The 14,401-nt window shown below is 41.1% G+C and overlaps 1 protein-coding gene across 1 annotated transcript; it reads left to right on the top strand.

Moving 5' to 3' along the window:
- The first annotated feature begins 1,897 nt into the window (after positions 1 to 1,897).
- On the top strand, positions 1,898 to 7,482 carry adrb1 (adrenoceptor beta 1). The gene has a single exon (XM_051066146.1). It carries the CDS (start codon positions 5,307 to 5,309, stop codon positions 6,498 to 6,500), a length of 1,194 nt encoding a protein of 397 aa, XP_050922103.1. The 5' UTR covers positions 1,898 to 5,306; the 3' UTR covers positions 6,501 to 7,482.
- The last annotated feature ends 6,919 nt before the right edge of the window (positions 7,483 to 14,401 follow it).

Raw genomic sequence — 14,401 nt, 5'->3', positions numbered from 1 at the left:
ACTTAGCGTAACTACAATTAATGCATTAATAACCTGAAAGACTGCAGCTCTGCTATGTGAGATATTATCAAAAGCTTCACTAATGAGCTCACTCCCTCATATTTTTGTCACACTGCCAGGTTATGTGTGAACTGACCTCAGATGACTGACTTCCTTTTCACAATATGCAATAAATACCTCTCATTTTTCTAATTCCTTTTACCAGAAGCAGGACATTGCTCAATTTTGCACATCTGTATTGTAGTAATGACCACTTTAGCTAGTTTTGGTCATAAAACAAAGTCATAAACAATCACCTCACATAAGCCAGAAAAACAAAAACAGACTGGGTCTCTCAGTCCAGTAAGAGAGGTCACGTAGTTGTGTTTAATCACCTAGTTTGCACATGTTGTGGGGTATCATAAACATAACAGCCTGTAGAAACCTTTATCTTTGCTTTTTATTCCTTTAAATTACATAATGAATTGACTGTAAGTCATTACCCCAACTCGGAAAGCCAGTTTTTTAAGTAGTAGTTATAAAATGTTCCGGAGTTTGTAGACGCATGTTACCACAATACAAAAAGATGCTGGAGCCAAAACAATAATGTAAATGTCTCCATTGCAAACACCAAATTTTTATTGTCTTAAACAGACCTTCAGCAGCACATGAAATATACATACCGAACAAACAGTCCCCCACACTAGGAGGTGTCATCAATTATCAGTCAACACACCAGAGATGACATAGGACAATACACTTTTTTTCATGGTGTGAAGATAAAGCACTGCCCTATTTTTTCTTTTTGTCAAAAAATCCCACGAAAAGACCAAAATCAGCAATGTGTTCGTCCATCTCTCAGTACACGCTGACTTCACTTCACTTGTCACCTAGTGCGAAGGTGTGGCTTATTTGGTCTTTTACTGGGATTTATTGACAATAAAAAACATATAAGATATCACCGGGCTTATCCTTCAAGGAAGATACAAAGTGTTTTTTACATATGCATACCACAACATGTTGGATGTCACAAAACACAACACAGAAATATAGTTTTACTGTCCACATACAACGATGAATAGAAAGGATAACAAATTAGGTTATGTAAATGCCATGAGACACAGCAGAGGCCAAACCATCGTAAATAACAGATCAGCCATTGTAAACTAAGGAAGCCTCCATAGAACATCAAAGACTCCATCAGTACAGGCATAGATAATAACACAACATATCATTATTATGGCCCCTAGATTGTGCAGAGTCCAAGTAATAAATCCATAGTGAATGGGATTAACTGTGCATCTCCAAAGTTACGTAGGTTTGAACAAATCATGTGGATAAATTATGAATCTGTCTTTAAACACATGAAAAATGTTTTTAATAAACTCATGAGCATGAAATTTGCAATGGATGAGATAACTACTTAATAATTACTTGCACCATCTCTCCCTCCACCACCAGCACCACCTCTACCCCTCCATTTTGCATCGTTGCTGTTGTTCTGACAGGGTTATTAACCCTGTGTGATTCTGCGGCTGCTGTCTTCGCAGTCTCATTTAACACAGGCCGCACTAGAAGCACCACCAGGGAGTATATACTAACACAGCATAAAATACTAAAGGTCAGGGGTGTCAGCGGGATCTTGGCAGTGGCACCTCCGGCTTTGCCTGCCAAGTGATGGCCTGTATGGTTATATAGCACATTAAAATGAATATTAATTTAAAAGCAGGCAAATCCCTCAAGTAAGCCATGAGGATTTTGAATCTGAGAGATCAGATAAGAGCCTTCGTGAGCACACAGCTCTTTTCAGCAGCACAAAAAAGGCTTTTGAAAGCTTTCTCAAGGGCTTGCAACCCCCTGCGCCTCATCATATGACACTCATACGATGCATGAAGCTGATACTGGTTAATTGTTAGTGACCTATCTAAATTAATTGCTCATTAAAAAGTGGCTTATACATAAGATGACTGATTTTAATTGTGACTAGAGTAATGAGGTGATGTTGGTAGGGTGTTTGGCTAAAAGTTAAATCCATACAGTGGTTTAGTGAAGTAGAAAATCGCAGTTGTTACACAGTTTTTAATGGCAGAAACATTTATTCAGTCTTCCTTCTTGCAGAGTGGCCTCCATTAAGATCATATCACTGTGAGAGATAAAATAGTATTTCCATATTTCCAGGCTGTGGGACAGCACAGCAGGAATTCTAACTCAAAAAAGCAGAAAAGGAGAGGTTTTATGATGAATAGAGCTGCTGACAATGTCCTCCCACTTCACCTGAACACATCATGCCAGTTTGTCTGCCTTTGGTGTCCACCTGCATTCTCTCCTCAAGCCTATAAGAAAGAGGAAGACATCATTTTGAGATCATCTTTGACCATTGACTCCGTGTCTGTGTTGACATACAAGGTCAAACTGCTAAGTCAAGTTGAACCTGCTCTACTTCTCTTTATAAACTCGCATGGAGATATGTAGGAGGTAGCTGCTGCTCAGCGGTTGAGAGCACTCTGCTCTGCTTATTTTTGTGAAAGTGAGGGAACGATTGCACAAAAAATATGGAGAGCTGAATTACAGCAAAATGCTATAAATGTAACTTCTAAGAGTTTGAGGGCAGTGTTTCTGATCTAGCTTTTAAAAATGAATTTGTTCAACATCCCAAAGAGTCAGTTTACTTTTCTTACTTCCCTGCTCATACAGATAGTTTTTGTTGTTCACGTTATCTTCTAAATACTTGTAGATACTTGAATCAGCCTGTAAAATACCCATCCTGTGTATCTCCGTGTTGGTTGCAACCCCTGCTCCCCCCACATTCTCAGATGTTGTCGTCTCTTTGTGCTAAATTGTAGCTGCAGCTCTGGAAGAAAGAGGGGAAATATGTTTCTGATGGTTTTCTTTCTTTGTTTTTGTAATGTAGTACAACCGACTTTGTACCACATTCTTTTTGAAGTGTTTATAAGTTGTAACTAATGGCTTTATTAATGGTTAATAAATCATTGATTAATGCTTTGTGGATCAGTGGTAAGCCATTAATAAGAACAGATTTGTAATGCCATGTTGTGAAAAAATCCTTTTAATGATCCTTTCTGTTTGGTACAAAACCAGTTAAAAATGTTTGCATTTAACCCTTAATAAAGCCATTATTTTCTGCTTACAAACCCCTTAGGACGGGTGCCTGATTATAAAGTGGCATCCAACTCTTTAACACTGGTTTGAACTTTTTGTGGGGTTGTGTTTAACTTCACACATAGGTGAGAAAATCAGGGAAAACTACAACCGCTCAGGTTCCGCCAACCAAGACTTTGAAGCAACAGCTGCTGAAATGAAGCAGGATTCTGGCTAAAACTGTTGTTACAGGAGGTAGCTCTTAAACTGTATGAATAAGGAACCTGTTAAGGAAACAGAGCACATGTATCAAGTTGACCTTTTAGGCCAAGTATTTGAAAAGAAATTTGGTGAAGAGGCTTTATTTCAGCCTCCTCACTTTCTCGTCAGTAAGAAAAGCCCCTCTCTGCCCCTCCCAACATGTAAGTGGCTGTGAGTGCCTGAGGTCCATTGATCTGTGCAGACACCCTGAGATGTTATGTTGTTATGTTGGGTCAGGTCATGTCACAGCCCTCTGGTGCTGGGTCGCCAGGTTCATGAACAGGCATGGTGATGGAGCACACAGAAAAACAAGGAGCACGGCATCATCCATCTTTGTGTGCAGTCTTGTGTGTCACAAGGCCGGCACAAATGCTTTCACTTTAACTGAACCTGAGGATGTCTGTCCTTGTCTTAAATTAAAGTCTTGCCTCTCAGCTGGCTTTCTGAAACTCACACCAAATGTACTGTTACACATAGACATTACTTTCCAAATTATACTTCATTTCTCTGTGAACATCAATGTTTAAATGAATGAAACTGCAGTTTTGAAATGATTATATTGGTTGAATCAATCCTCTGTTTTTCTATCTCTGAATAGCATTGCCTGAGAAACGTTGTGAGTTCAGCATCTGCAACTTCATTCTTAACATGCCAAAAGCCGGTGGAAAGTAACATCAGTTTTAACTTGTTTTGCTTCTATCACTTCTGTTCTTCTAGCACCAGCCCATCCCATTTCGTAATACCACTTAATGATAGTGAGTCAGTGTTGCATACAGCCTGCCCTCAGTCCAGCATGAAAAGATGAAGAAGTAGCACCGCTCAGAGGGCGTATTCAAACCTCTTGTAAACACGACAATGGCTGAATCCCTTGATAAGTACACAGATGTTGAGGCTAACGTTGGCTAAGTAGCAACAGCAAAAACTTACAAATAGCACCTTTAATGTGACAGAATTTCTGTCTCCACTGTTATTTGTCTTGCAGTTCCTCCGTTCTTGTGTAACCTTGTTTTTGTTTGAACTAAGATCTGTCTGTCAGCCAGTCCACTCCTAAAGTTCATCAGCCTCAGTGTTCAGTTTGTTGACATCCTGATGTTGGGAAGTTCAAAGCACTGGCGCCGCTAAAGTCCTATCTTATCCTGTAGATAATAAATCATCATAATTTGTGTTTTACTTGCACTTGAATGACTTGGAGCCAACCTGGATGCTTTGCTTCTGTAGTAATACCTATAGTTTGCCTGTGAGTCAAACCCTGTTTTATAGTTGTCTTAACTCCTGACTGATAAGAAGTTTCTTATTCAGCTGCTGTGAAGCAAGGGTCGGATCTGTGGTTGGGCCTGACCCCATGACCATGGAATGTATTCTTAGTGATAAAAATATAAAAAAGGACAAAGTGGAAAAACAAATATTGTTTAAGTTGGCAAGTGATGAAATCAGGGAAATCCCTGTAGTTCGTAATGTCATGGTGGATTTTGGACAAACATATTTGGCTTCTCATGTTCCCAAAGACTGGCAGATTTTCTACAGATCACAATCACAGACAATTTTCAGGTAGAGGGGTGGATGTTCAGGAGCTGCTTGCCAAAAATTCCACCGCTTTCAGTCTGTTCATTCATGCGCATTAACTTAAAAATACACGATAAGGAATCAAGACTGATTGTGTAATTTTTTCAGGTTCAGGTGTTGTTTGCGTCTTCAACTTCACTGTTAGGACAGTTTGTTCGCTGAGCTGTTTGATTGGTCGCGAGGTGTAGTGATGTCACAGCCTCATTTGATGTTCCCCCTGGCTGGTGCAGCAGCTCGCGCAGGCTGAGGGCGAGAGAGAGAGAGAGAGAGAGAGAGGCTCCAGATGGAGCTGGCGCGCGACGGGGGCAGAGCTGTGGCTCGCGAGACCGCGACAGACTGGAAAGGCTGCCTTGCGCTGCCTTAATGAACTCGACCTGGTCCCGCACACAGCGCAAAAGCCCGTCATGGGGGACGGTGGCGCGTCCTCGCCGGTGAACCTCCAGAATGGCACGGGAACCGAGGCGTCGGACGCACCGGGGTCCTCCGCGGCCGCGTCCGAGCAGTGGATGGCGGGGATGAGCCTGGTGATGGGCTTGATCGTCCTGTCTATTGTCTTCGGGAATATCCTGGTCATCGTGGCCATAGCGAGGACGCAGAGGCTGCAGACGCTCACCAACGTCTTCATCGTGTCGTTGGCGAGCGCGGACCTCATCATGGGGCTGCTGGTGGTGCCATTTGGTGCCGCGCTCGAAGTGCGCGGCTCGTGGCTGTACGGCTCCTTTTTCTGCGAGTTCTGGATCTCCGTGGACGTCCTCTGCGTCACCGCCAGCATCGAGACCCTGTGCGTTATCGCCATAGACAGGTACGTGGCCATCACCTCACCTTTCCGCTACCAAAGCCTGCTGACCAAAGCTCGTGCCAAAGCTGTGGTGTGCATAGTCTGGGCCATCTCTGCGCTGGTCTCCTTCCTGCCCATCCTGATGCACTGGTCCCGGGACAGTGTGGACACAGCCTGCTACGAGGACCCTGAATGTTGCGACTTTGTCACCAACAGGGCATATGCCATCTCCTCATCCATCATATCTTTTTACATTCCTCTTCTGGTCATGATATTTGTTTACGCCCGCGTGTATAGGGAGGCGAAAAAACAGCTGAGGAAAATCGATAAGTGCGAGGGCAGGTTTCACAACACCTTAACCGGACTGACCTCCAAGTGCAAGAAGAGGCCGTCCAAAATCCTGGCGCTCAGGGAGCAGAAGGCGCTCAAAACACTCGGCATCATCATGGGGACGTTTACCCTGTGCTGGCTGCCTTTCTTTATAGTCAACGTCGTGCGGGTGTTTTGCGCGGAGGTGGTGGACAAGGACCTTTTCGTGTTCCTAAACTGGTTGGGGTATGTGAACTCGGCGTTTAACCCCATCATTTACTGCCGGAGCCCGGACTTTAGGAAGGCTTTCAAGAGGCTGCTGTGCTGTCCGAGGCAAGCCGACCGCAGGCTGCACATCAGCTCCTGCGACCTGTCCCGGTGCTCCGGCGGGTTCGTCTCCTCTCTGGAGCCCGGCGCGCTGGGGATGTGGTCGGATTGCGCCGGTTTGGACAACAGCGACAGCAGCCTGGTGGGGACCGCGAAGCTGTCTCACTCTGAATCGCAGCTCTGAGGGGGAAAAGCGAAACTTTTTGTTTGAGGTGGATTACAACAGCCTGGATAAAGATGGGTACAGCGACGGGCGTTGACTCCTTTAGCTCGTGCGTCTTTTGGGTGGACAGGTATGCGTACCTTAGAGCCTGAGTGGGTCGATTGTTTTTTCTTCTTCTTCTTCTTCTTTTTGGCATCAGAGAAAGCAAACATCATGCGATATCATCAGAGACATATCTTGAAGCCATATCTAAGAAAAAAAGAGGCATCCGGACCAATGATGTTTCCAAGATGCGCAAATCCCTCTCAGTTCAGAGATGATACTATTTGCCAAATAATATCGACCCTGAAATATCCACTTAGATGGATCTGATGAATCATAAAGGTTGTACGCACTTTGCCATAAAACGGCTTTCAGTGAATCGGCATTTGTGTCAAAGATCGCACGGACGCCCCTGTGGTTTCTTTCTGATGTTTTAGTTAATTTCTTATTTAATTGGATCAGATGTTACGTATAAACGAGGATAGTCTATCAAGGGGGAATTGGGTATCGCATAAATTAACCCCAGCTCCGGGACGGGTTACAGTTTATTCTTAAGATAACCACTCAGGCGCACTGTAATAATAAAATGGTTGTTATTTTAAAAGCATTGGACCGGAGCGAGGCATTTGTCGGAGTGACTGTACTGTAGTCATGTAGTGTTCACAATGTGTTTTTACCTCACAGCCATCGGCAAGTGCAATTTGTACGACAGGTATTTGTTTATATTAAACATTTATGTAAAAAAATAGACGATGTATTTATTCCGCGCTGTCTTTTACAACTACGCAAGTTTAAGGTGGGGGTTGAATCCCACGCTCTTTGTACATGTTATAGTATGTGCTGTTTAGTACTGAAGTGAGGAATTTGAGCCTCATCCTTTGTCTTTTCTCATTTAAGCTTTACATGCTGTTGTGAGGTGGTGTGTTTACTCCTGTGCAATAAAAGGAAGTTTCATTGTTAATTACTGTTTGAGCATTTTTTTTTGAATTTTACTGTTATTAATGATTTACTTCCAGTGCTTGAAAAGAAATCTTTCATATTCTTTCTCACCCTCCACCCCACTCCATTCACAAATAACTTACAAGGAGGAAAATAAAATCTAGAGCAAATTTGTGTTGAAACAGCAGGAACATCTAGAAGTAAACAATGGCTTGGCAGGATTTGAGCAAACATGATGTGATGTTAAACTCTTCTGCGCTGGCAGGGGCTGCTGAGCAACTGGAATCTGATTGGCCTCTGTGGAGAGATGAGCCATGAGAAAATGTGATTTTTAGATGATGCACGGTGTATTAATAAGTGTTTACATGTTTGTTTTGCATTCAGTCAAGGTAAAGGTTCATTAATACAGTGCTTCTGGGTTCATTTAAGCACATGCATCAGAGAAACACTGAACTGCACTGAGGTTTAGTTGATATAATTTTCCAAAAAAAGATTATTTCACCCACTCAATTAAAATGTTAAAGCCTTGTAAGTGCTTCTAATTCAAATTAAACTGCACTGCTAGATGGAATTTATTTGTTGTATGTCAGTATTTTAAGTGCATTTTTACAGTTTTTTGTTTTTGTTTTTTTTTTGCAAGTTGTATTGCACAAAAACACAAGTTACTGTGGTGTTCACACTCCAAACCAGTTTACTATTTTAAGACTAGAGAGATACTTCATCTATATGGGGAGAGTTCGTAAAAGAACAGTCAAAATTGAACCAGCAGATATCTTGACGTTTAGTCCTGGGTACAGGTCAAGCTCCAAAAACAGTGGATCTTACACCTCCCATAATGCAAGTGGACAGCACCTTTCATTGCCTCCTAAATGCCCATGTCTTTCAAAGCCCACATCTCTCAGCTGCATATAAACCCATTCAGGGTCGTAGATACCTCTCGATTATGCTGTTTGATGGCTGCATTTTCCACGAGTCTCGCTTTAAAAGCCTATAGAAGATGTTTAATAAACATCATGACAGCTGGTGTTATGAAGTGGAGAGATTTGCAATTCTTTCTGGGGAATATTAATTAGCCCTTAAGCTGGACGTCTTTAAAATGCATCAGCATGATGTGTCCTGCTAATGATGCTCTCCCAGAAGGGCCGAGCCGTACATTTCAATTAGACCAGAGAAAAACTGAATGGAACTGAGCTCAGCTGTTTTGGCAAATGAACGTTGTTTGGATATGATTGGCTGAATTAATGTGTATGAATGAGACCCAGCTTTTAGAAGAAGAAAAAAAAAAAAAAACAACAGCAGTGCAGCCAGTATCACTGATGGCCTCCTGGCAAAGACCCACTTCATTATTAAGCATTGTTTGTTTGGCAGGAAGTTTGTGTTTGGGCAGATTAGCAGTGGGCTCACAGATGGAGAAGCTAATCAGTGGCTTTAAGAATAATTGTTTTAAATTGCTTGGGTATCAGTAGACATTTTTACTGCTTCAAGTCAAAGCAAATGTAATGATATCAACATGACCTGTGCAGTAACTGAGGCTACTGTTGGTAAACACAGAGTTTACATTCAGAAATAAACTGGTCAGTTATTTCACCTCTGGTGCATTAATGCTTAAGTTTCACTGGAGTATTGACAATCAAATTTTACGAAATATCCCTTTAACTGTTATGGGCCAAGATATACATTGAATAACTTTCCTATACTTTATTAACTGTATTGTATTTGATGCTAACCTGGAATATAAAGGCGTTTTACGAGACCACGTGCAACCCAAAGGTACTATCATTTCCTCACAAAATTCTTATATTCCCAAATGTTAGAGCAATAGTTTGACATTATGGGAAATTCGCTTATTTACTTTATTTTGCTGAGAATTAAAGATTGAAGCCACTTTTGGATCTGTACAGTAAATATGTAGCAAGGGCCAGTGGCTGGTTAGCTTAACTTCGTTTAGCCCAGGGGCTAGAAAAAAGTGAATAACCGCTAACGTGGCTTGGTTTGAAGGGAACAGAAACCTCCTGCCAGCACAACTTAACTAATGTACATGCTATGTCTCCTTTTTTCAATGAGTATGAAAAAAGAAGTGTAAAAACATACTTTGTTACCTGTAGGTGGCGCCACTATAGCTAATGTATTTACCCATGTCTCCCGTCTTTATGCTAAATTAAGCTAACGGGCTCTGGGGTTGTTTAATGTTAATCATACAGGTATGAGAGTGGTATCAAACGGTTTCTTGGCAAGAAAGTAAACAAACATATTAAATTGACAAACTATTCCTTTAACTGTATTGTATTTGATCCTGTTTATCTACTCAAACATGCTCTATTTATTTATTGTCAGAGTGGTATGGTGGTTTTTAAGAGCAGCTGCAACTCATTCATCCCCCTGTAAAATTTCAGTTCTCCCAGATGTTAACGCACCCATAAACTAATTTGAAAGTGGTTTCACAGCAGAAGGAAATCATTGTCTGTCACCTCCACTAACATGTGAAGAGAGTATCCAGACTTTGTTCACATCCTCTCAGGCAGCAGGTGTGAGGTTTCATTCAGCTATTTAACGGACTGCGTCTCCTCCCGTCCACATCATGAACATTGTCTCTGCCAGCCACCTCCCACTACCATCTGTACTTGATTAAAGACCAACAGGAATATCATAATCATCAGAGAAAATTAAAACACTCAAAATAATCTTCTCTTTTCCCCAATGCTACTACAAAACTGATGCTAGGACACACTTGCTTCATAATATGGTGATTCACAAAGAAAGAAAACAACACTGTGAATCAAAAGTCAGCTGAGGTGGAATTACTGTACATAATACATGACACTTAATGAGCTCCTATGGTGGACCAAGGACTTAAAGAGGACAAAATGATGGGATTTAGAGATGGGTAATTCAGCTAATTACAACAGTGTTCCAAAAGAAACACAATACTCTAAAATGCTACACAAATACTGTTATTTTCTCTAAGAGGTGGTTGGAGGGGAGGTAGTTACAATCTGTGAGTGAGAAAAACAAAGAAATGTCAGCACCTGGAGATAATTATTGCTGATTGCTAGTGATTACAACCTTATCAGACCCCAATAGATATGTTACATCTTTGCTTTGGGAGCACAACAGTGTATGTTTTGCGAACTGTAGCCCCTTATGCCCATCCTTTCAAAACCAAGTGATGGATGCAGTGCACATTTTGAGAGACATTTAGCTCACAAGGAGACAAAATTCTTCTTCTTAATCTTGAATGTGAATTAATATACAGAAATACCTTTGGTGAGCAGTACAGAACAATTGAATTACAATGTCGCCAATGACATGCCTGAACTTGCAGAGACCTCTCAGTTGGCGTGAGTCTCCGATGCGAGAGGTTGATAAAACTCTACATCCATTGGCTAATAAATGCCTTGTAACCCTGTAAGATATACTAAATTCCCCTGTGATTGTTTCCACTCTAAATCACACTGTGAGTGTCGAGGTGCGGTGCCAAAAAGCAGGTGCTACACTTCATGTGTCCATCTGTTTGGATTCCCGTGTGAACTTGGCGCACAGAGGTCTCCATCTGCTCCGCTTTGGCTCGCTTTGATTGTGGCTCACGTAAAGACTGGGTGCATGTGGTCAGTCGCGTTCAGTATTATCTGGTATAATGTAAACTGATGTTGTGATAAATATGAACTCAGAAACCAAGCATAGCACATTCATGACTATATTACTGAACTTAGAAACATTTGCAATAGGACCAGAAAACATGAGGAGACATGAGGTACATTTTCCCTCTTAGCATCAAACATATACACAAGTACAGTAAAAATCTGATCTAAGATCAGATTGCCAGATTATGTTAACTGGGTTATAAAAGAGAGTGGTCACAGACCTTGGAAAGTTCAGGGAAAACACTATTTTTAACTCTAAGAATTTTTCCTAAATGAAGCTGGAACAGTTACAAACTTCAAGCAGCCGTGGACCCTTGATGGTGCACATATTCAAAAGGTGCTTATACTGAAGATGCCAAGAAGTGTTGATTAGCGCCTGGATAAAAAAAAAAAAAAAAAAAAAAAAAGCAGAGCTGAGGATGAACAAACAAGTGTGATGCACCTGGATGTGCAATGTGCTGCACCTCTGCATTTTCCTTATTGGTTCACTGGTTTCTCTCCCTTAAGGAAACTTTTGGAACAGTCTGCTCATTGACATACTCTGTACCACAGGGTGCCACCCTCACAAATCCTGACCTTTTACTAAATCCTAAACTTGAATCCCAATAAGCTGATGAGTCAGTGTCTGGGGGCCATTTTTGATGCCTTTGGATTTAGTGTTGACAGTGTGTGTGCCAACAGAGGTGGTCATTAAAACAATATTATTATTATTAATATATTAATATTTTGACATTTCCTGCCTAGATTAGAATAGTTAGATTAGAATATACTACTCCTGTATCTGTCCATTAAATATGAAGGTGCCTCCAGGAGATGGTTAGCTTAGCTTAGCATAAATACTGGAAACAAGGGGGAAAACTAGCTTGGCACTTCCCCCCTGTTTCCAGTATTTATGCTAAACTAAGCTAATGTGGCTGCCGGCTCCAGCCTCATATTGTACCAACTGACAAGAGAGCAGTATCGATCTCCTCATCTAACTCCCAGAAAGTAAACAAAAATGTTTATTTTAACAAAATGTGACACTATTCCTTTAAATTACCAGTAGCAGATGATATTTTAAGAGGTGCAGTGCCATTTTAACAGTTGCTCAGCACAGTCAGATACAAGCTCAGCTTATAGTTTCTGATCGAGAGTTACTTTCTTTTCATCTTGCTTGCAGAGATCTGACTACAATCATCACATGTGCCAGCATTTTCAGACACAGGTGTTTTCAGTTTTGTCTCTTTGTAGCCTCTAGTCCTCTTTCTTTTAAAGAATCAAGGCTGGATGAACAGTCTCTTACAATAACGTTCCAGAGGTGGACTTACACATCCACGATGAGTGGCTTCACAGAGCGTTCAAAGCTATCTGAGAGGCCAACCTGAGTCTAAAATTGGAGAAAGTGCCCTTTTGCAAGCCAGCCAGCTGACTTCAGGGTTTTTATCCCTCACCGTAAAGGCCACTGTGTCACAACAGTAAAAACATCACAGCGGTGCATCAGATTCCTGAGCCTTCCTCAGCTCCTCCACTGCTCATCTGAACTTCTGCTGACCACCTCAGGCTCCTGCACCTTTAGACTTAATCAAGAAGACAGACCAAAGGTGGTGAAAAACACCCCTTACTGGAGTAAAAATACTGATACCACAACCAAGTCAAAAAGGTTGGGTTTAATCTTTAAACACTGCATGTATTTTATTAGTTTTATTATCAGTAGCTACCTTACTTTCTACAAGTGATGAGCAATGAAATTGTTCAAAAGCCTTCGTCACACCCAAGGCCATCTCTGTGTGCAGCCTTTCTTTCTGACTCTTTGTACTTGATCAGCACTGACTTCAAGTCTTTGACTCTCCTCTTGTCTTCCTCCAGCTTAAAGACACAGAAGACAGTTTCCAGACGTCAAATTGTGAGCACATGTTACGTAAGTAAAGGGGGCTCTGGTGTAAGCATGAAACAAAAGCATTTTTTCATTCATGAATCCATTCACAAGCTGCTGAAACCTGCAGCTCTGCACTTAAAAAAAAAAAAAAAAAACAAAATCAATCCCAAAATCTGAATGAACATGACTGAGTTTTTGTTAATGTACTGCAGCAGTGCTATTGGAGAAAAATGAATCATCCCCATCTCCATCTTTGAGCCTGAAGTGAAACGTCTGAATGGGCAGGAGCAGGAGAGTGGCATACAATCAAAGCATTACTGAGCGATGCCGCACATAAGAGGGGGTGATTTTTCAGATGGGATAGACCAGATGGATACATGAATATGACCAATTAGAAGGTCTATTTTTGTACACAGAATTACATAATGCTTAAATATGTGGAATATCATAATACTCATTACAGAGACCCATTCATATCCCAGTGTTTTTATCTTAATGTTGCAGCTGTAGCCTTGCCTCTGTTGGAGGGGTGGGAATATAGTAAACAAACAATAGATTGACAAGGACAGGGCAGACTTGTTATCTCTACACCTTGAGAGCCGCTGTCATGCTTGCCACCACATCTAAAGGACACAGGAACTGCTTTATGAATTCAAGGGTGGTCATCTAAGCTGATAGGAGAATCCGTTATCAGGGAGCTAAAAATAGCCTGCCGGTAACCATTGGCCTGAATTGGATATTTGAACCTGCCGTGTCCACAGAGAAAATTTCATCCATTCGTGACCAGAGTGCACAACCAGTGAGGAACCGCCTTATTTTCCTGCTAAATGATGTATTGTTTTGATGACAGGTGCTATCAGCTGGTCTGTAGGTGTTGTATGCATGTTCATGTGCATGCGTGGGAAAGAATAATGGTGGAGAGCTCATGTATGTGTGCAAATTGACAGGGTGACTAAGGATTTTGTTAAAAAAAAAAAGGTTTTATTACTCAGATTCGTGACTCCATATGAACTGAAGCAGACAGTTACTCAACTAATTAATAGCTATTTTTTTAATATCTATCAATTTATTTTTTTTTGTCTTTTTTTTAATTCAAGAAAAACTGACCAAACAATATTTAGTTGCAGCCCCCAATTTGTGAGTATTTGCTGCTTCTCTTTGACTTATGTGATTTTATAATTGACTATTTTTGCATTTTTGATCCAAACAAGCAAATTTAAAACCTCACCTCTGGGTTTTAGGAAAGTGTGATAGACATTTTTCACTATTTTCTAACATTTTATAGACCACACAATTAACTCAACAAAGAAAATAATGGTTAGTTACAGTCCTGATGTAAATCTTTCAGTGCTCTTAATAAACTAGGTTACTTACACAAGAATGATGCTTTCAGTTACACTAAAGTGACAGGTTGTGGAGGAAAGTTCACCCTTGAGTTGTTTTTC

This window comes from Lates calcarifer, linkage group LG23, assembly GCF_001640805.2.
Source record: "Lates calcarifer isolate ASB-BC8 linkage group LG23, TLL_Latcal_v3, whole genome shotgun sequence".
NCBI classification, from domain to species: domain Eukaryota; kingdom Metazoa; phylum Chordata; class Actinopteri; family Centropomidae; genus Lates; species Lates calcarifer.
Note: the sequence above shows the minus strand (reverse complement) of the source record. Positions and strands in the feature narration are given on the sequence as shown.

Excerpts from the sequence above, each read along its gene's own strand:
- adrb1 (XM_051066146.1), top strand. The coding sequence starts at position 5,307 with ATGGGGGACGGTGGCGCGTCCTCGCCGGTGAACCTCCAGAATGGCACG.